We start from the raw sequence: 18,724 nt of genomic DNA, 5'->3' as shown, positions 1-18,724 counted from the left end.
ATACGTATAACTGAATCACTTTGCTATACACCAGAAACTAACACAACATTGTAAATCAACTATACTTCAATAAAAAATTTAAAAGTAAAATAAAAAAAGAAATACTCTTTGCTTCCCTCTGTTGCAGTTTTGCTTAGATCACAATTTCCCAGATAACATTTAAGAAGACTGAAATAGAGTTTGTGTTGAAGTAACAGTAGCTGGCTGGCAAAGAGAGAGGAATGTGTTTTAGAGGAGAAATTCAAATAACTGTAAGATGTATATTTTATTTTCTTTAACTGTAGTGTACTCTGTCAGCTTTGCATGTACCACCACAGACTTCATATATAACGTACTATATTTTAGGCCTAATTTTATAAGGCATTTGTTATGCTTGGGATTGAACACACAGAATAGTGTAGTCATACGTTCTAGGAACCTTTGATCCAAGACTCAAAACTGATGATTTCCTGAAGAGAATTCATTAATAACGAACCGTCTCTCTTTAGGAGGGCAACTAGTATGGATCTGCCAATGCCCATGCGTTTCCGGCACTTAAAAAAGACTTCTAAGGAGGCAGTTGGTGTCTACAGGTATGGCTAAAATTGTAGAAAGAATTATAGAAAACTAATGAAGTTTTCCAAAATCAAAGTGGATCAAATGCTGGAGTGACCTCCCTCATTCAGTAAGTGAGGTTTTTATCGATATTTCTAATCTAACCTGATGTCCTGGGACCCTGCAGCTCCTTGTGTTGAACGAGGAATGTAACACAGTAAGCTTTAAAGTATTGCTGCTTCTGGTGGGCTTTGGAACGGAGAAATCTTTAATCCTGGGCTGTTTGTTAGAGTGATTAATATACTCAAATCAGGTGGGTCCAGATTCTTTCCAAGTCTCTGTCTCTCCTGGGGAACTAATAGACCAGGAGATTTTATTCATTTATTCATGTATTCACACATTTAACCTTATTTGCAAAATCTGCAGCTGATGTCTTTTCCGTCTTTATGTCCTAGGTCTCCCATCCATGGCCGGGGTCTTTTTTGTAAGAGAAACATCGATGCAGGTGAGATGGTGATTGAGTACGCTGGCAATGTCATCCGTTCCATACAGACTGACAAGCGAGAGAAGTACTATGACAGCAAGGTGAGTTCCACACTTTCATTCCCCAGTTCTTTCGTTATAGAAAGGGGCCATCAACTATAAAGATGATCCCTAGATTGCAGAAGAATTAGTATATTCTAATTAGACTTTTTTTTTTTTTTTTTTTTTTTTTACATTTTAACATCTCTGAATTTGTAGTGGGCCCAGTCCACTCTCGGGATTAGCACACAAAGATACTCTTTGAAGGTTTGTCTGAATGGATCCCAGGATCACAAGCACACAGTTCTCTTGCCTGTGGAGACATTAAGAAACCTCTAGTCTAGTGCCTGTAATCTAGGAATTTGTCATGGAAGCATCCTGAAAGATGGGAGAAATCCAGAAATTTTACCAGAAGAACCTGTTCATCAGTGGCTAAGGTCACATCAGAAAAAGGTTGGGAAATGTTGTCAAGCCTGCGCTGTAATAAATAACAGGTTCTTCTCCGCTCTCCTTCCTGTAGGGCATTGGCTGCTACATGTTCCGGATCGATGACTCCGAGGTGGTAGATGCCACCATGCATGGAAACGCTGCCCGCTTCATCAATCACTCATGTGAGCCTAACTGCTACTCTCGGGTTATTAATATCGACGGGCAGAAGCACATTGTCATCTTTGCCATGCGCAAAATCTACCGAGGGGAGGAACTCACTTACGACTATAAGTTCCCCATTGAGGATGCCAGCAACAAGCTACCCTGCAACTGTGGTGCCAAGAAATGCCGGAAGTTCCTAAACTAAAGCTGCTCTTCTCCCCACTGTTGGAGCACTAGGACCCAGGGCCTCCAAAACAGTGCCGAAGGCCTTTGCCAGCAGCCAGGAGTTCCAGGATTGAGTGGGCACAGTTGAGGGGCCTCCGTGATGGCTGGGCTCCCTTAGGTCCCATATTCACATTATACATGTGATCATAGTCCTGGAGAGAGATGAGGTCTCGAAGAAAAGATCCGCGATCGGCTTTCTGCTGGGGCCCCTCTGATTGTGTGCCGTTAAAAAGCGGGAAACGGGTCCCTAGCAGACTTGCCTGGAAGGAGCCTATAGAGGGTTAGTTATGTTGGGAGATCGGGCCTGAGCACCTCCTCAGAGAGAAGTTGCCATCCTTGCCTTGGCCTTTCCAGAGCACTGTAAGCAAGGGGTCAGGCACAGCCCCAGTGCGGGCGGGGTTGGTTGCCAGCCGGGCCCAGCCTGTAGCCGTGTGTTGAACAAAGGCGGTCTGGTGGTTTTCCCTACGATGCTCCCACTTGAGAGTTCCCTTCTGGTTGGGAGACAGGATTTCTTAGCACCTTTGGTGTCAAAGGCTGTCTTGGGGTTGTGCCAGTTCATTACCAGACGTTGAGCCTGTGGGCTGTAAGTGGGAGTGTTACCCCCATGAGCCTTATCTCAGACAGTCACCTTCCTAGACAATAGGAGCGGCTTCCCTCTCATTCCTTCTCTTCACTCCACTTTTCTCGTCCCCCGTTCTGCATCCCACTGCTTTCCCGTGCTCTCTGGGTGGTAGGGGAGAGTGACTCCCTGCTCGAGGACACTCCCTGTTGGGCATAGGATGTGCCTACAAAACGTTCCCTGAGCCTGTAAGCACTCCCAGTGGGGAAGTGGACAGGAGCCATTGGCCATAACCAGACAGAATTTGGAGACGTTTTCATAAAACTCCACTGAGAGTTTTAAAGAAATATATGTAGCATGATTTTTTAGAAGAGGAAGATTATTTAAATAGGAGTTGAATCATGCAACAACCAGAGTATCACAACCAGGGTAACCCCTGGGCCCCATTCCTAGGACGTGATAACTTTATTTTCCCCTTGTTAAGACATAGGAAGACTTAATTTTTCAATGGTCAGTGTCCAGTTGAAGGCAGAACACTAATCAGATTTCAAGGCCCAAAACTTGGGGACTAGACCACCTTGTATCGAGGGAACTCTGCCACCTGCACAAAATCTATAGATAAAGTAAATTAAATGACACTACTGCCCTGATTACTCCCTAGGATGTGGTCAAAACAGCATCAAATGTTTCTTCTCTTCCTTTCCCCAAGACAGTGTCCTGAACCTGTTAAATTAAGTCATTGGATTTTACTCTGTTCTGTTTACAGTTTACTATTTAAGGTTTTATAAATGTAAATATATTTTGTATATTTTTCTATGAGAAGCACTTCATAGGGAGAAGCACTTATGACAAGGCTATTTTTTAAACCGCGGTATTATCCTAATTTAAAAGAAGATCGGTTTTTAATAATTTTTTATTTTCATAGGATGAAGTTAGAGAAAATATTCAGCTGAACACACAAAGTCTGGTTTTTCCTGCCCAACTTCCCCCTGGAAGGTGTACTTTTTGTTGTTTAATGTGTAGCTTGTTTGTGCCCTGTTGACATAAACGTTTCCTGGGTTTGCTCTTTGACAATAAATGGCAAAGGAAGGTCCCCCCAACTCCATCGGGCCACTCCCCTCCTTCCCAAATCGAAGCTCCTGAAAAGGCTGCGGTAGGATCTCGACACAGCAGTTTCTTCTCTTCTTTCCTGCCCTGTCTCTCTCCTTTCTGGCACAGCTCAGTGCTGAGAGGTGGGAACCTACACTTCCCTCGTCTTTCCTCCTTCAGAGTTAGCAACCAAGCTGAATGGCAACCTGACATTTTCCATCACCATCTGCCTCATAGGTCACCTCGTTCCCTCTCCCTCTGCCCACCAAGTCCTCATGCCTGCAAAGACCCCCCCGGATCCCCCTGTGCCCTCTTTTGGGGCAGCCCGTTGAAACTGAAGCACAGTCTGACCACTCACGATAAAGCAGATTCTCCTCTGCCTCTGTCAGCTACAAGGTTTCAGAGCAGCGTAGTCCAGTGGAGGGCGAGGCACCTTTTCTCGCCTCGAGAAGCCCATTTCTACGGAAGGAAGTCTAGCGAAGCAATACGACTCAGCCCAGCGCTCTCTGCCCCGGGACTCGTGGCTCTGCTGTGCCTTCCATCCTGGGCTCCCTGTTCTTCCGTGACCTTAATTAAGAACTTTGGTGGCTCTGCTGGAACATTGTCACTGTTTTCACTGTCATGCAAGGAGCCCAGCACTGTGGCCAGGAAGGCAGAGACTCCCTGTCATCGTGGAGAAGTGTCAGCAGGGGGCTGGGGAAAGCGCTCTACCCAGACCTCACCTCCCTTCCTCCTTTTGCCCGTGACAAGATACAGTGGCCCAAGGGGTTCCACTAGTGTCTGGTTTCCTTTATTATTGCACTGTGTGAGGTTTTTTTGTAAATCCTTTTATTCCTATTTTTTTTAAAGAAAAATACCTTAAGCTGCATTTGTTACTGAAATGATTAATGCACTGATGGGTCATGAATTCACCTTGAGAAAGACCCAAAGGCCAGTCGGGGGTGGGGGAAACTCAGCTAAATAGACCTAGTTACTGCCCTGCTAGGCCGTGCTGTACTGTGAGCCCCTCCTCAGCTCTTTCTACCAGTCCCAAACCCTGAGGCCAGGGGAGGAACCCCCAGCTCTCCTTCTCCTGCCAGCTGCAGATGGTTTGCCTTGCCTTTCCACTCCCTGTCAACCGCGGAAATGAGGAATTCCTCTTAGAGCTCAGCCTTGAGTCCATTGCCAAAATTCAGCGTACCTGCCAGCAACTTGGGGAATAAGCTAAGGTTTCCCTACAAGAGGGAAAGAAGGCAAAAAAAAAAAAATGGCATAGCTATCTCCAAAACACCTCCGAGTTTCTTTTGAAAGTGACCAAGGGAATCTCCGCACAAAAGTGCAGACTGAGGAACTGTGGTGGGTCATTCCCAAGAATCCCCTAAGGGGCATCCCGAAGGGAGTAACAGCTGCAAACCTGGTCAGTTCTCAGTGACAGAGCCAGCTCACAGCTTCGCTGCTAGAACCTGTCGTGGCTGCATTTCCTGGTGGCCAGTGACAACTGTGTAACCAGAATAGCTGCATGGCGCTGACCCTTTGGCCGGAACTTGGTCCCTTGGCTCCCTCCATTACCGTCCGCCACCTCCAGCCCGGCCCCTCCTGTTTTTAGACCAATGACAAGAATCAAGGGGGAAGCCCTGGCAGCTACATATACGTTTTCAACCAGACTCCTTTGCCGGGATCCACTCCACCACCCCGCTTGCCTCTGTCAAACCCCCGGCCAATGCCGTGAGCACCATGCAGCTCCCTTGATTTAAGAAAAAAAAAAAAAAAAAAAAAAACAACAAAAAAACAAAAAAAAAACCTTTTAATGAATGTATCTTTCTAAAGGACTGTCGTTCAATCAAATATCTGAAAATACTAAAGGTCAAAACCTTGTCAGATGTTAAGTTTGATTTGGGATTTTTTAAAATAGAAATCAAGTTGTGGTTTTTTTGGGTTTTTTTTTTTAAAGGAAAAGCGGGTCATTGCAAAGGGCTGGGTGTAATTTTATGTTTCATTTCCTTCATTTTAAAGCAATACAAGGTTATCTAGCAGATGGTTTTGTGCCGAATCATGAATACCAGTCAAGTCTCACACTCTGAAAACTTGCAACTTTTTTGTTTTGGTTTTCAAATAAATATAAATATGATATATATAGGAACTAATATAGTAATGCACCATGTAACAAAGCCTAGTTCAGTCCATGGCTTTTAATTCTCTTAACACTATAGATAAGGATTGTGTTACAGTTGCTAGTAGTGGCAGGAAAATGTCAGTCTGGCGCTCCTCTGATCCCCCCGCCCAATGGAGGGGGACCCATCCTAAGGGGATGGCGGAACAGTCCATTTCTGGGATCAGAGAGAAATGCAGAAATGGTGTCACCTGGATTTTTTCTGCCTGTGAATGTTGCCAGTCAGTACCTGTACTCCTTGTTTCTCTATTTTTGGTTATGAATGTTGGGGTTACCACCTGCATTTAGGGGAAAATTGTGTTCTGTGCTTTCCTGGTATCTTGTTCCGAGGTACTCTAGTTCTGTCTTTCAACCAAGAAAATAGACTTGTGGTGTTTCTTTTATTGAACTTTTAACAGTCTCTTTAGTAAATACAGGTAGTTGAATAATTGTTTCAAAAGCTCAACAGATGACAAGCTTCTTTTCTAGAAATAAGACATTTCTTGACAACTTTATCATGTATAACAGATCTTTCGGTTTTTTTTCCCTTGTGTTCTTCCAAGCTTCTGGTTAGAGAAAAAGAGAAAAATAAAGGAAAAAAAATGTGTCTAAAGTCCATCAGTGTTAACTCCCTGTGACAGGGATGAAGGAAAATACTTTAATAGTTCAAAAAATAATAATGCTGAAAGCTGTCTACGAAAGACTGAATGTAAAAGTAAAAAGTGTACATAGTTGTAAAAAAAAAAGGAGTTTTTAAACATGTTTATTTTCTATGCACTTTTTTTTATTTAAGTGATAGTTTAATTAATAAACATGTCAAGTTTATTGCTGCACATGGTTGAACTTTCTTTTGGCTTTGGCTGAGGTGGCCTAATGGGAGGGGCGTGGCCCGTGACCTGATTACAAAGTCCCTTCCACAGTCCTTTCTTTTAAGGGGGAATCGTGAAATCATTTCCCACTCTACACTCAGGCCCCACTCTACACTGTCTCTCTTAACCATATTTTCTCCCCTTATTCATCAGTGATGTATGTTCAGGACCTAATGAACTCTGGATATGAGGAAGGGGTCAAGAAGACAAAGGAATAGTTCCTTTACTTTGTACATATCCCCCTTCTTCATCCACGGGTGGTCAAGCGTTGGCTTCTAACGAGTTCCTCCCAATCTATGAATATAATAAAATGAAAGCATTTCAGGGAGAGCCTGGGCAGTACCCTCTCTTTGCTCCACTCCACCTTAAAGCTGAAATGCAATTTATTTACTCTTGTTTCTCCCTAGGACTGGCGTGGGGGTAGGGAGGCAGTTGAGAAATGTTTGTAAATATATTCTGTCAAGCCAGGGTCACTATCCCCAGGTTAAAGGGGGCCGAGTTTACACTGCAGCCAAGGAGTGGTCAACACTCCTCATGTGGGCTGGTCCTCAAACGGACCTCCTCCCTCTGGATCAGCTGGGTGGAGGCTCGGCCCTCACCCCTTTTTCCTCCCTCTCACGGGGAGTCACCTTTTTGGATTTTGGAGTTGAGTACCATGGGGACTCCAAATGATCAGGCAGTGTTGCAGGCCATCTTCAACCCCGACACTCCGTTTGGAGACATTGTTGGGTTGGACCTGGGAGAGGAAGCAGAGAAGGAAGAAGGAGATGAAGGTCAGTATTCGACCTTGGAGTATAGCTCTCCACATTGGCTGGTCTGCTGCCTCACTGGGGTGGCAGAGGTAGGTGGTCTTACGAGGGCCCTTGTTCCACGACCCTTGGATGACGATTGCTGATCCTCAGTGCACTGACGGGGGCTTGGCAAGGGTCACTGTGCCCAGAGGAGAAAGCCAGGTTTCTCCTCCACCACCCCCCTCTGAACTTACCTCCCCGCTCAGTTCACCCCATGGTCCAAGCTTAACTGTGCTGATGGGGAGAGGGGCCATGTGAAACGCTCACGTCTTTGTCACTACAGAGTATGTCACCCTCCACAGCAGGGAAGAGAGAAACAGGGCAGGGGGTGGCTCAGCTAAACGTCTCCAACCTAAGCAAGTATTCAGTGTCACACACCTTACAAGCCAAGCCCTGAGCTAATTCTTCCAGAGCGAGTGCGCTCACTGGCTTTTCCACCAGCCCCTAAGGGGGCCTGCTTTCCGCGTCAGGGGTTTTTGATGCCCTTTGTTTCTAAAGGAGTGAAACCTAAGCCTTAATGAAACTTCAGGCTGAAAAGCTGAGAGAAACACTGGAAATGGTTTTCATGACCCGGGTATGTCATGGAGGCCTTCCTGTTGGAAGCAGTGGAGTAGAACAAAACAGAGACAGGCTGAAGAGCCAGAAAGACCTGGGTTCAAATCCAAGCGGTGCAGCTTATGGGCGGTGTGACCTTGAGCAAATCATTTAGCTACAGGCTAAGGAGTTTGGGTTTCATTCTCTTGGCAGTGGGGAGCCAACCAAGGCCCCTTTCCCAGGTCCCTTTGGAACTTTAAGCAGTGCTAGCTCTCTGCCTTGCTGACCTCAGTTCCCCCTGCCCCAAACACTGCATCTGACTCCTGCTGTGACCTACACCCCTGCCCAGTCAGCCTTGGCTCGTGTCCCAGGTTTCCAAAGCCCCAGGTGGCTTTTGCTTCCTGCTTCCAACTGCACACCTGTCCCCTCCTGGCTCCCTCCCTGGCACAGATGGAGTTTTCCCTCGAGCACAGCTGGAGCAGGCCAAGGCCCTGGAGCTGCAAGGGGTGATGGCAGCAGAGGCTGGCGACCTCAGCACAGCCCTGGAGAAGTTTGGCCAAGCCATCAACCTGCTGCCTGAGAGGGCCTCGGCTTACAGCAACCGAGCCCAGGCCCGGCGACTCCAGGGAGACGTGGCAGGTGAGGGGAGAGTCCCTGGAGCCTGTGCAGAGGGGCCGGGGAGGGCACAGACCAGAGGCGGTGTGTCTGTGGGGCTTGGGCATGGGGCGTGGGAAGTCACTAAGCCCCTCTGGAACGTATGCCTCTACCCATAAGAGACATACCGTGGGCTCGGCTAATTTCTTGGGGATATTGTGAGAGTCAGGGGGACTGCATTCCATTTACTTATTGATAAAAATTTAATGAGAGTCTACCATTCTAGCAGTGGGCTAGGTGCGGACGATTATAGTGCTTATAGCAATTACTGTGTGCCAGGCACTCAGCACTTCACATGTGAGTTGTAGTCATTCGTATCATCCTCACAACAACCCTAAAAGGTACGTGCTATTCTTATCTCCATTTTACAGATGAAGAAACTGAAGCATGGAGGTTAAGTAGCTTCCTACTCACACAGCTGAGAAGCGGCAGAGCTGGGATCTGGTCCAGGTGGCAGGGCTCCAGAGCCTGTGCTCTTAATCCCCACATGATAATACTTCTCAAGAAGCTCACAGCCTAGAGGGTAGAACAGACACATAAACATAATAGCAGCATAACAAGCTGACAGGGCTCAGCATGGGATCTGTTCCTGAGGGGTGAGTTTTGAAGGATGAGTAGGCGTTAGCTGGACGGAGGGCAGGGAGTGGGAGAAGGCACGGCCTGTAGAGGTCCTGAAGTCGTGGACAGGTACAGGGAATCTGGCTGGAAAAGGGAGTGCCGGAAGAATGGAGCCTCTCCAGAGCCTGGAGAGGTAAACAGGGGCCAGAGAGTGAACAACTGCGAACGTTAGGCCGAGATCGGACTTTGTCTCGAAAACACCGGGAATCACTAACGGGTTTCAACTAAAGGGTAAACCACAGAAGCCTAGTTGGGAACTACTAGACTATCGAGACCCGTGGTGGTAGAGGTGTTCCTGGGGCCAGGAATGCCAGGCTGAGGAGTTTGCACTCCATTCTGGGAATATTGGGGGACTCTGAGGGCCTTTCCCAGGCTTGTCTGCCACTTGGCTTTGGCAGAGCAGGGCCATAAAGGCTGCTGGGACAGCCTGCAGACCAAAACCCCAGACAGCATCAGAGGGGATTCTGCCTGGAGAAGGCCTTCAATTCCTCCTGACCAGCTCCTCTGAGGGAAACCAAGGAATGCTGTGATTAGAAAGCTTCTCAACCGACCAGTCAGGATGGGGAGCAGAGCCTCTGCTGGGTTCCGGGGACCAGAACACACAGAGAGAGAGCAGGGAAGATCAGCCTCGCTGAGGATGCTGCTGGCGCTCCCCCAGCGCCCTGCCCTGACAGGCGCTATAGACTAGAGAACTTGAGTGAATTGAAGCAGAGCCCAGAAGAAATGCAGCTCGGTACCCTCCAGTGGATACCAGCTGGCTGCCTGAGGTTGAGTTCACAGCTCTGATGCCTAATAAGCCAAGTATTTATGAGGATGATAAAAACAAAAATGCTGCAGGCCAGCTCTGGCTCCAAGACCTCTTTCAAAGAAAATTAGATACAAAATAATGAAGACCATGGAAATAAAGAATGAGAAGAGGCAGTCAGTAGAGAACACAGGTGAGAGAAGCGGTTTTAAGGCATCAATGGAAAAGAGGAGAGAAATGTCTTCAAAAGTTAGAGAGGGACTTCCTTGGGGGTCCAGTGGTTAAGAATCTGCGCTTTCACTGCAGGGTCACAGGTTCAATCCCTGGTCGGCGAATTAAGATTCCGCATGCCCCGCGGTGCGGCAAAAAAAAAGGACTTTATTGTATAAGACATGGTTGTCAGTTAATTCTAATGTTTTTGGACTCTGGGATTCGGAGTCAGTCACCTGGCACATGGTAGATGGTTAATAACGTATGCGCGCCTGGCAACAGGGCCAGATTCATAACATAGTGACCCTCCGTCCGTGTTTTGATGTATCAGATGGTGGAAAATAACACGGACAAGGCGAGACCTGGACTTCAGTCCCAGCTCTGCCACTAACTGCTGTGCAGCCCAGGCCGAGTCTTGCCAACTCTTCCAGTCTTCATCTGCGTAAAGGGAATAACAATACCGATCTCTAGGGTCAAGTGTAGGCGGGATGTAAACGGCCGAACCCCAGAGCCTCCACTCGGGTCCGGATCGCTTGCTGGCCGCGGCCCTGACCCCCGCCCGTCCGTCGGTCCCGCAGGTGCCCTGGAGGACCTGGAGCGCGCGCTGGCGCTGAGCGGCGGCCGGGGTCGCGCCGCCCGCCAGAGCTTCGTGCAGCGCGGGCTCGTGGCGCGACTGCAGGGCCGGGACGACGACGCCCGTGGGGACTTCGAGCGGGCGGCGCGCCTGGGCAGCCCGTTCGCTCGGCGCCAGCTGGTGCTGCTCAACCCGTATGCGGCGCTGTGCAACCGCATGCTGGCCGACATGATGGGGCAGCTGCGCGGGCCCCGCGACCGGCGCTGAGCCGCCGGCGGGCGGGCGTGAGGGAAGGGGGGGCGCCCGCAACCAATAAACCTGCCGGCTCTCCCAGCCACCGCCTGTGTCTGCATCCTCCGCCGTCCCCGCAGGGAAGGGCGCTCAAGTATCCCCCGCGCGGGAGGCTGTCTGCGAGGCCCGGGACGTGGCCCCGGAGCCGCCGCCCTGGGGGAGGGGTGGGGGGTGGGGTCCTTCGGGCCGAGGTCGGGCATCGATTGGCCCTGCCTGGCGCAGCCCGAGCCCCTGCGGATGACTGCAGTGCTCATCAGACCTGAGCAGTCGCTCCGGCTGCTCTCGGGGATTGAGCCAGGTGAGCCGCACCGGAAGGCGGGGCGAGGCGGGGGCGGGCATGCTTCGCGACCCCCGCGTCCCGGATCCTCTTCTCTTCGGCCCAAATCCGGAGGAGGGGAGAAGGGGCGTAGGTGGGTGAGGGAAGCGGGCAGGAGAGAGCCGGGGTCGGGAGAAGGACGGTCCCTTTGGGGGAGGGGCACGTGTACCCGAGTGTTTACGCGCGCGCGCGCGCGCGTGTGTTTCTGGGCCGGGTGCGGGCTGCACGGTTGCAGGTTGCTTCTGTGTACCTGCGAGCGTGTGCCTGTTTGTCCCGTGGAGTCAGCGCTCAGTTCTGTGCCCGCAAGGTGTACAGGTACGTGCTGGCTGGTTTGGACCTTTGGGCTCGACCATTTGCGTCCTTGCCTTCACTACTGTGGATCATTCTACATTTGTGTTTCCGCGCATGGTTTATTTTTGTTTCTGGAGAGTAAATTCCTGGAGCAGTTATTAAGCTTGTCTGCTCTCACTTGGCTAACATCGAGGCCTGCCCCCTTCTCTCGGCAGCCTGGGGCCCAGGCCGGGGCCACCATGGCGCTGCCTCCAGGGCCAGCTACCCTCCCGCACACACTTCTGCTCCTGCCGGCCCTTCTGAGCTCAGGTACACCCCTGTTCATCCCTTGGCCGTGCATTTGTGCGGTCAAGTCCCCCTCTGTCCCCTCCTTGCCTGCACCTTCAGTTTGGGTACCCATTCCAGGCACCAGAGTTGGGTTCCCTTCATCCACCTCCCCAAGGTCCAGCCGTCCCTGGTTAGAGAACCCAGGTGCTCTGTCTCTTGGCCTGCTGCCCTTCTGTAACTGGACCTCATCCCGGCCACAGAACAGTACTAAGCCTCCACCAGCTCTCCACAGAATCCCCTGTGTTCCAGGTTGGGGGGAGTTGGCGCCACAAATTGATGGTCATACCTGGGCAGAGCGGGCACTTCGAGAGAATGAACGCCACGCCTTCACCTGCTGGGTGGCAGGGGGGCCTGGCACCCCCCGATTGGCCTGGTACCTGGATGGACAGCTACAGAAGACCAGCACCTCAAGACTGCTGAGCGTGGGCAGGGAGGCCTTCTCTGGAGGCACCAGCACTTTCACTGTCACTGCCCAGCGGGCCCAGCATGAGCTCAACTGCTCCCTGCAAGACCCAGACAGTGGCCGGTCAGCCAACGCCTCCGTCCTCCTCAATGTGCAATGTGAGTGCTCCTCAGGTGGACAGAGACAGAGGTTCTCTGCCCAGGGACCCCCAGCAGCCACCAGGCAAGTGGTCTGGTAGGACATTTAAAAAACACTTAAGCACTCTGCAAATATTAACTCACTTTATCCTCACAAAAATCCTATGAGGTAATTACTATTGTTGTCCCTATTTTACAAACGACAAAACTGAAGCACAGAGAGGTTAAGCAATCTGCCTAGGGTCATACAGCTGGTAAGCAGCAGAGCCAGGATTCAAATCTTGACATTTTGGTTCTAGTGTTTATACTCTTAATCTTCATTTGTACGAAATGCTGCCTCTCTGGCAGACCCAGCCATCCTGTTTCCCAGTGCCCCCTAAGGAGAGGTCCAGACCCCTGGCTCCCTTCTGGGTTTGGGAAGAAAGGGAAGGCGTGCAAGGGGCTGTGGTGGGAACATACTTCTCTCTGCTTTGTACCAGTTAAGCCGGAGATTGCCCAGGTTGGGGCTAAGTACCAGGAAGCTCAAGGCCCGGGCCTCCTGGTCGTCCTTTTTGCCCTGGTGCGTGCGAACCCGCCTGCCAACGTGACCTGGATCGACGAGGATGGGCCGGTGACTGTCAACACCTCTGACTTCCTGGTGCTGGATGCCCAGAACTACCCCTGGCTCACCAAACACACCGTGCAACTGCAGCTCCGCAGCCTGCCACAGAACCTGTCCGTGGTGGCCACCAACGACGTGGGTGTCACCAGCGCCTCGCTTCCGGCCCCAGGTGAGCACTGCCAGCCACGGGCCCAGCAAAGCCTCGGATGGGTGTGGGATCGTGGTGCAGAAACAGGAAGGCTTGTTGCCTTTTGGGCGAGTCTGGTGAAAGCTGTCCCTGGCCACCTGGGGCAAGGAGGACAGAGTAGTGACCTGTGGCATCTCAGAGTTGGGGGGCCCTGCCCGTGTGGAACCTAACCAGAGAATGACCTGCAGGGCTCCTGGCCACCCGGGTGGAAGTGCCACTGCTGGGGATCGTTGTGGCCGGAGGGCTTGCCTTGGGCACCCTGGTGGGGTTCAGCACCTTGGTGGCCTGTCTGGTCTGCAGGAAAGCGAAGAAGACCAAAGGTAGGGCCAAAGCAGGGCGGGGGCAGAGGGTGGCTGGGGAAGGGGAGGCGAGGTCAGGGGGTGGGCAGCAAGGCCATGGGCAGAACGTCTCTGACAAGTGGTAGGACAGGTCTTCCTGGGCATGGCCATGATTTAGACCACGTGCATCCCAGGTAGCAGGGCCAGGCACTGGGAAGCCAGTCTGGGCATCTGAGAGACCCTTTGCCTGAGGGTTCTGGGCCTGAAGAGAGCAGGGGGCAGAGCCCAGAGCAGGTGGGCACACTGAGACACTGCTGTGGTTTCTTTCTCCTCAGGCCCCTCCCGGCGCCCATCCCTGATCTCTAGGTAACTCTCCCTGGGGCTGTGTGGATGGGCCAAATGGAGAGGCAGCATGGGGACAGGGGGGATCCTGGGCTTTCTGGTAGTTCGGGAACGGGCCCCAAGCAGGAGTCTGTGCCCGCTGGTGCCAGGGCCCATCCAAGCCTTTTTCTGCCCTGTAGTGACTCCAACAACCTGAAACTCAACAACGTGCGCCTGCCGCGGGAGAACATGTCCCTCCCGTCCCACCTGCAGCTCAGCGACCTCACTCCGGACTCCAGAGGTACGTCCAGGACCCTCTGTTGGCCCCAGCTTTATCTGTGGAGGTGCTTCTGAGAAAAAGAGAGACCCTGGGCCTTAGGAGGGTCTAGACCCCGCTGGGCACACACCTCATCCTGGGCACCATCCCCTTTGTCACCCCACAGGGAAACGAGCGGACCAGCAGATGGCTCAGGACAACAGCCAGCCAGAACTTCTGGATCCGGAGCCCGGCGGCCTCCTCACCAGCCGAGGTATGGGAAAGGGGCCTGCTGCCCGGCTCCCCGGCCCTTTTGCTTGTGCCAAAGGCCTCTGAATCCCCAAGGGGCAGAGAGTGGTCTCCCAACTTCCAAGGAATGAGGGTGACTGAGTCTCCTGGGATCTCTGACCCGCAGGTTTCATCCGTCTCCCAATGCTGGGCTACATTTATCGGGTGTCCAGTGTGAGCAGTGATGAGATCTGGCTCTGAGCTGAGGCCGAGACAGAGGGTGCATTCTTGGCCCCTGGGCACCCTCCCGGTCCTCCTCCAAGGCCTGGCCACATTGCCAACGGGAAGAGGCCATGCCACTGCCACTTTTGCTTGTCCTCTGGGTCACTGGTATCCTTGGCAAGGCTGCCAGGTGGACCTAAGCCCTTGTTCCAACTCTGGTTGAGGGCCTGCATGATTGCCTGTGCCCAGGCGGATGGGGCTGTCTGTCCAGGTGCGCCTGGAGGTCATGCAGCATCTAAGCGTGGCATGGCATGATCCTGTCGGCTTGGGGCAGCTCTGCCCCACACCGGTGCTCCTCAGCACCGTGTACAGCAGGCATGGGGCAAGCCTGGTTGGGAGGGCCCTGCACGTCCTGGATCTCCTTCCCATGCTATGCAGCTTTGTTCCCTCAGGGAAAATTTAGGACCCTGCTAGCTGTAGAGAACCAACCTGCCCTTTGCACAGGAACTCACCTCTGGCCCAGCAGCGCTGGCCAAGCACAAACCAGTACCCTTTGCTGCATACCTCTCTGCCCCAGCCCCCTCTTGGGCATCACAGGTTATACATTGGACCTTCTCCACTTCTTCACTTGGCACTAGACTTCCCCTCTGGCCTGGGCCCTGGTGGTGCCAGCGCCTGGTGTTAGCACAAGAAAGGGGAAGAATGGGAGGTGAGAAGTCTGGTGCGTCCAGGCCTGCATGTAGCTATGCCTTGTTTTCTTACAGTGTTAGCACTTTAAGCACATCTTCCAGGGAGGGGGTGAGCAAGGGCCCCAGGGCCCTGTCTGGGGCTTCCCCAAGTCTGGCCTTTTTATGGTTCACTGTGAGTGCCCTGAGCCCTCGAGGTTGACGGGTTCCTGCTCAAAGTATCCACCCCGCTATGGGACCCCAGCCCTGACTACCCCATCAGCAGGAAGCTGTTCTTCCTGTCCCATCCTCTGTTCTTTAGGGGATGGCCATAGTGGCACATAACTTGACAGTGCTGGAAACCTTAGGGGAACATGGAAAAAGCAGGGAGATCACATATCCCAAAACGACCCAAGAACACTTTTGAAAAGCAACGTGGAAAAGATTGCAGATTAACAGAGTGCAAAGTGTATTTTTCCCTTCTTGATATCTTGTTTTGTAATTTTTCTCACGTTACTGCCGAGGACAGTGCTGAGCATGTGGTAGATTCTCAATAAACCTGACTGAGTGAATGCTGTATATCTGTTTCATTCCCTCAAATATGTTTTTTTTTTTAACTGCAGTATAATTGATTTACGAAGGTGTGTTAGTTTCAGGTGTACAGCAGCGTGATTCACACACACACACACACACACACACATACTCTTTTTCAGATTCTTTCCCATTATAGGTTATTACAAAATATTGACTATAGTTCCCTGTGCTATACAGCCGGTCCTTGTTGTTTATCTGTTTTATATATAGCAGTGTGATATTCTACTCTTAAGTCTTTTAAATCTGGAAAAATTAAAAGACACAAAAAGAATTTATAGTGCATCGAGGTAAACATTTTTTAACACCATGTGGTCTGTTCTAATTGAAAGAATTACTACTTATCGCTATATACAGCAGTGTGTATCTTTTTTTTTTTTTTTTTTTTTTGCGGTATGCGGGCCTCTCACTGTTGTGGCCTCTCCCGCCGCGGAGCACAGGCTCCGGATGTGCAGGCTCAACGGCTACGGCCCACGGGCCCAGCCGCTCCGTGGCATGTGGGATCCTCCCGGACCGGGGCACGAACCCGCGTCCCCTGCATCAGCAGGCGGACTCCCAACCACTGCGCCACCAGGGAAGCCCAGTGTGTATCTTTTAATCCCCAACTCCTAATTCTATTTTATGGATGAGAAATACTCCACTGTGTGTGTGTGTGTGTGTGTGTGTGTGTGTGTGTGTGTGTATCATCCTCTTTATCCATTCATCTGTTGATGGACACTTAGGTTACTTTCAAGTCTTGGCTATTGTAAATTGTGCTGCTATAAACACTGGGGTGCATGTAACTTTTAGAATTAGAGTTTTTGTCTTTTCCGGATATGTGCCCAGGAGTGGGACTGCTGGATCATACAGTAGCTCTCTTTTTAGTTTTTTGAGGAAACTCCATACTGTATTCCATAGTGGCTGCACCAATTTACATTCCTACCAACAGTCTAGGAGGGTTCCTTTTTCTCTATACCCTCTCCAGCATGCTGAAGTGTTTAAGGGTGAAGTGTACTGATGTCTGCAACTTACTTGAAATGTATCAAAAAGTAAGATAGACTGACGAATGGATAGGGAGGTATGGACGTGTGATAAAGCAAAATGTTAATTGTAGGATTTAGTTGGTGAGTATTTAGAATTCACTGTACAATTCTTCCAAAGTTCTTTTATTTAACAGTTTTCATAATAAAATATCGGGGGGGGATCCCTGATCTGGTTACTTCTCTGATATTTCTGAAATCTTTTTGATCTAAGGATCATGGAATTTTCAAGCATTACTAATACCCTTAACATGACAGTTCAATCTTTCCTGGGAAAGAAGACCAATTTTTATTTTTTATTTTTGGCTGCACCGCACAGCTTGCGGGATCTTAGTTCCCCAACCAGGGATTGAACCCGGGCCCTCGGCAGTGAAAGCGTGGCGTCCTAACCACTGGACCGCCAGGGAATTCCCCAATTTTTATACACTTTACTCACCTAATCTTTAATCTTTACTCTCCAATAATAGGCAGGTCACTAGTTACCTTGAGCTGGAACATACAGCAGTCCAACATTTTGGGCAGGCACAGCTCAGGCTGCATTTTCCCACCTGGACTATGTTTTACTGAAATTCTCCAGACACAATAGACTATTTAATCAAGACTTGTAAAAATTAATGTTCAACTTTGTGCACTGCTGGTGGGAATGTACATGGTGCAGCCACTATGGAAGCTAGTATGGCAGTTCCTCAAAAAGTTAAATATAGGGCTTCCCTGGTGGCGCAGTGGTTGAGAGTCCGCCTGCCGATGCAGGGGACGCGGGTTCGTGCCCCGGCCCGGGAAGATCCCACATGCCGCGGAGCGGCTGGGCCTGTGAGCCATGGCCGCTGAGCCTGCGGTCCGGAGCCTGCGCTCTGCAACGGGAGAGGCCACACAGTGAGAGGCCCGCATACCGCCAAAAAAAAAAAAAAAAAAGTTAAATATAGAATTACCCTATAGATCCAGCAATTCCACTTCTAGGTTTATTCCCCAAAGAACTGAAAGCAGGGACTCTAACAGTTATTTGTACACCAATATTAACAGCAGTGTTATTTGCAGCAGCCAAAAGGTGGAAATGCAAATGTCCATTAACAGATGAATGGATAAAGGAAATGTGGTATATACACATGATGGAATATTATTCAGCTTTTTAAAAAGGAAGGCCATTCTGACACATGCTGCAACATGGATGAACCTTGAAAACATTATGCTACGTGCAGTAAGCCAGATACAAAAGGACAAATTGTGTATGATTCAACTTATGTGGTACCTGGACTAGGCAAATCCATAGAGACAGAAAATAGAAGTTACTGGGGACTGAGGGAGGGAAAGGAAGGAATCGTTGTTTAATGGGTCCAGAGTTTCAGTTGGCGATAATGAAAAAGTTCATAAGCTGGACAGTGGTGATGGTTGCCCAACAATGCGAATGCCCTTGGATTGTACACTTAAAAATAGTTAAAATGGTAAATTTCATGTTTTGTGTATTTTACTTTGATTTTTAAAAAAATTTTGATTACTGATTCAATCTTCTAATTATAGGTCTTACAAATTTTCTTTTTCAGTATTGGTAAGTTTTGTGTTTCTAGGAATTTGTCCATTTCATCTAGGCTATCCAGTTTGTTGGCATACAACTGTTCATAGTACCCTCTGCTCTTTTTCACTTCTGTAGGATTGGTAGTAATGTCCCCACTTCCATTTCTGGTTGGAGTTATTTGAGTCTCTTTCTTAGACAATTGGCTAAAGGCTTTTCAATTCTGTTAATCTTTTTGAAGAACCAACTTTTGGTTCTGTTGATTTTCTCTATTGTTTTTCTATTCTCTATTTCATTTATCTCTGCTCTAATCTTTATCATTTGCTTCCTTCTGCTAGCTTTTTTTTTTTTTTTTGGCTGCGCCATGTGGCAAGTAGGATCTTAGTTCCCTGACCAGGGATCGAACCCACGCCCCCTGCGTTGGAAGCGTGGAGTCTTAAC

The 18,724-nt window shown here is 50.0% G+C and overlaps 3 protein-coding genes and 1 long non-coding RNA gene across 31 annotated transcripts in view; 3 read left to right on the top strand and 1 right to left on the bottom strand.

Annotated features, from left to right (window-relative positions):
- KMT2A (lysine methyltransferase 2A) overlaps nt 1-6,481 on the top strand; it is a 76,131-nt gene extending 69,650 nt beyond the window's left edge. For 10 of the 12 annotated variants that reach the window (XM_073808138.1, XM_019941799.3, XM_073808137.1 and 7 more), the window contains 3 exons: nt 489-572; nt 990-1,119; nt 1,577-6,481. In XM_073808138.1, coding sequence (XP_073664239.1) covers nt 489-572; nt 990-1,119; nt 1,577-1,852 — 490 coding nt within the window. In that variant the 3' untranslated portion in view covers nt 1,853-6,481. The remainder of the gene's footprint in view (nt 1-488; nt 573-989; nt 1,120-1,576) is intronic. The other 2 variants (XM_019941798.2, XM_073808136.1) reach the window with 1 other exon arrangement.
- On the bottom strand, nt 5,468-11,097 carry LOC109550964 (uncharacterized). Of its 3 annotated transcripts, none has more exons than XR_012333304.1 (4): nt 10,966-11,097; nt 8,911-10,507; nt 7,147-7,253; nt 5,468-6,811 (listed from the first exon to the last, which is right to left on the bottom strand). It is a non-coding gene; the product is annotated as an uncharacterized lncRNA (long non-coding RNA). The 3 variants fall into 3 exon arrangements; XR_012333305.1 differs by having other exon boundaries at nt 10,962-11,084; XR_012333303.1 differs by lacking the exon at nt 10,966-11,097 and having other exon boundaries at nt 8,911-10,675.
- TTC36 (tetratricopeptide repeat domain 36) lies at nt 6,805-10,980 on the top strand. Its single transcript, XM_019941803.3, has 3 exons — nt 6,805-7,290; nt 8,293-8,481; nt 10,648-10,980. The coding sequence occupies exons 1-3, from the start codon at nt 6,957-6,959 to the stop codon at nt 10,908-10,910; spliced, it is 786 nt and encodes a 261-aa protein (XP_019797362.2). The 5' UTR covers nt 6,805-6,956; the 3' UTR covers nt 10,911-10,980.
- A 74-nt stretch (nt 11,098-11,171) lies between the features above and the next one.
- The window catches only part of TMEM25 (transmembrane protein 25), a 23,615-nt gene continuing 16,062 nt past the window's right edge, over nt 11,172-18,724 (top strand). For 4 of the 15 annotated variants that reach the window (XR_012333302.1, XR_012333301.1, XM_033861995.2 and 1 more), the window contains exons 1-6: nt 11,449-12,429; nt 12,888-13,178; nt 13,385-13,516; nt 13,810-13,840; nt 13,996-14,096; nt 14,239-14,325. Coding sequence is in view for 12 of the 15 variants with exons in the window: in XM_033861995.2 (XP_033717886.1) it covers nt 11,781-12,429; nt 12,888-13,178; nt 13,385-13,516; nt 13,810-13,840; nt 13,996-14,096; nt 14,239-14,325 (1,291 nt within the window). In the remaining 3 variants the exon portion in view is untranslated. Of the gene's footprint in view, nt 11,233-11,433; nt 12,430-12,887; nt 13,179-13,384; nt 13,517-13,809; nt 13,841-13,995; nt 14,097-14,238; nt 14,326-14,466; nt 15,746-18,724 lie in introns of those variants that run through there. The other 11 variants (XM_073808143.1, XM_073808144.1, XM_073808145.1 and 8 more) reach the window with 11 other exon arrangements.

Source organism: Tursiops truncatus, chromosome 8, assembly GCF_011762595.2.
Source record: "Tursiops truncatus isolate mTurTru1 chromosome 8, mTurTru1.mat.Y, whole genome shotgun sequence".
NCBI lineage: Eukaryota > Metazoa > Chordata > Mammalia > Artiodactyla > Delphinidae > Tursiops > Tursiops truncatus.
Note: the sequence above shows the minus strand (reverse complement) of the source record. Positions and strands in the feature narration are given on the sequence as shown.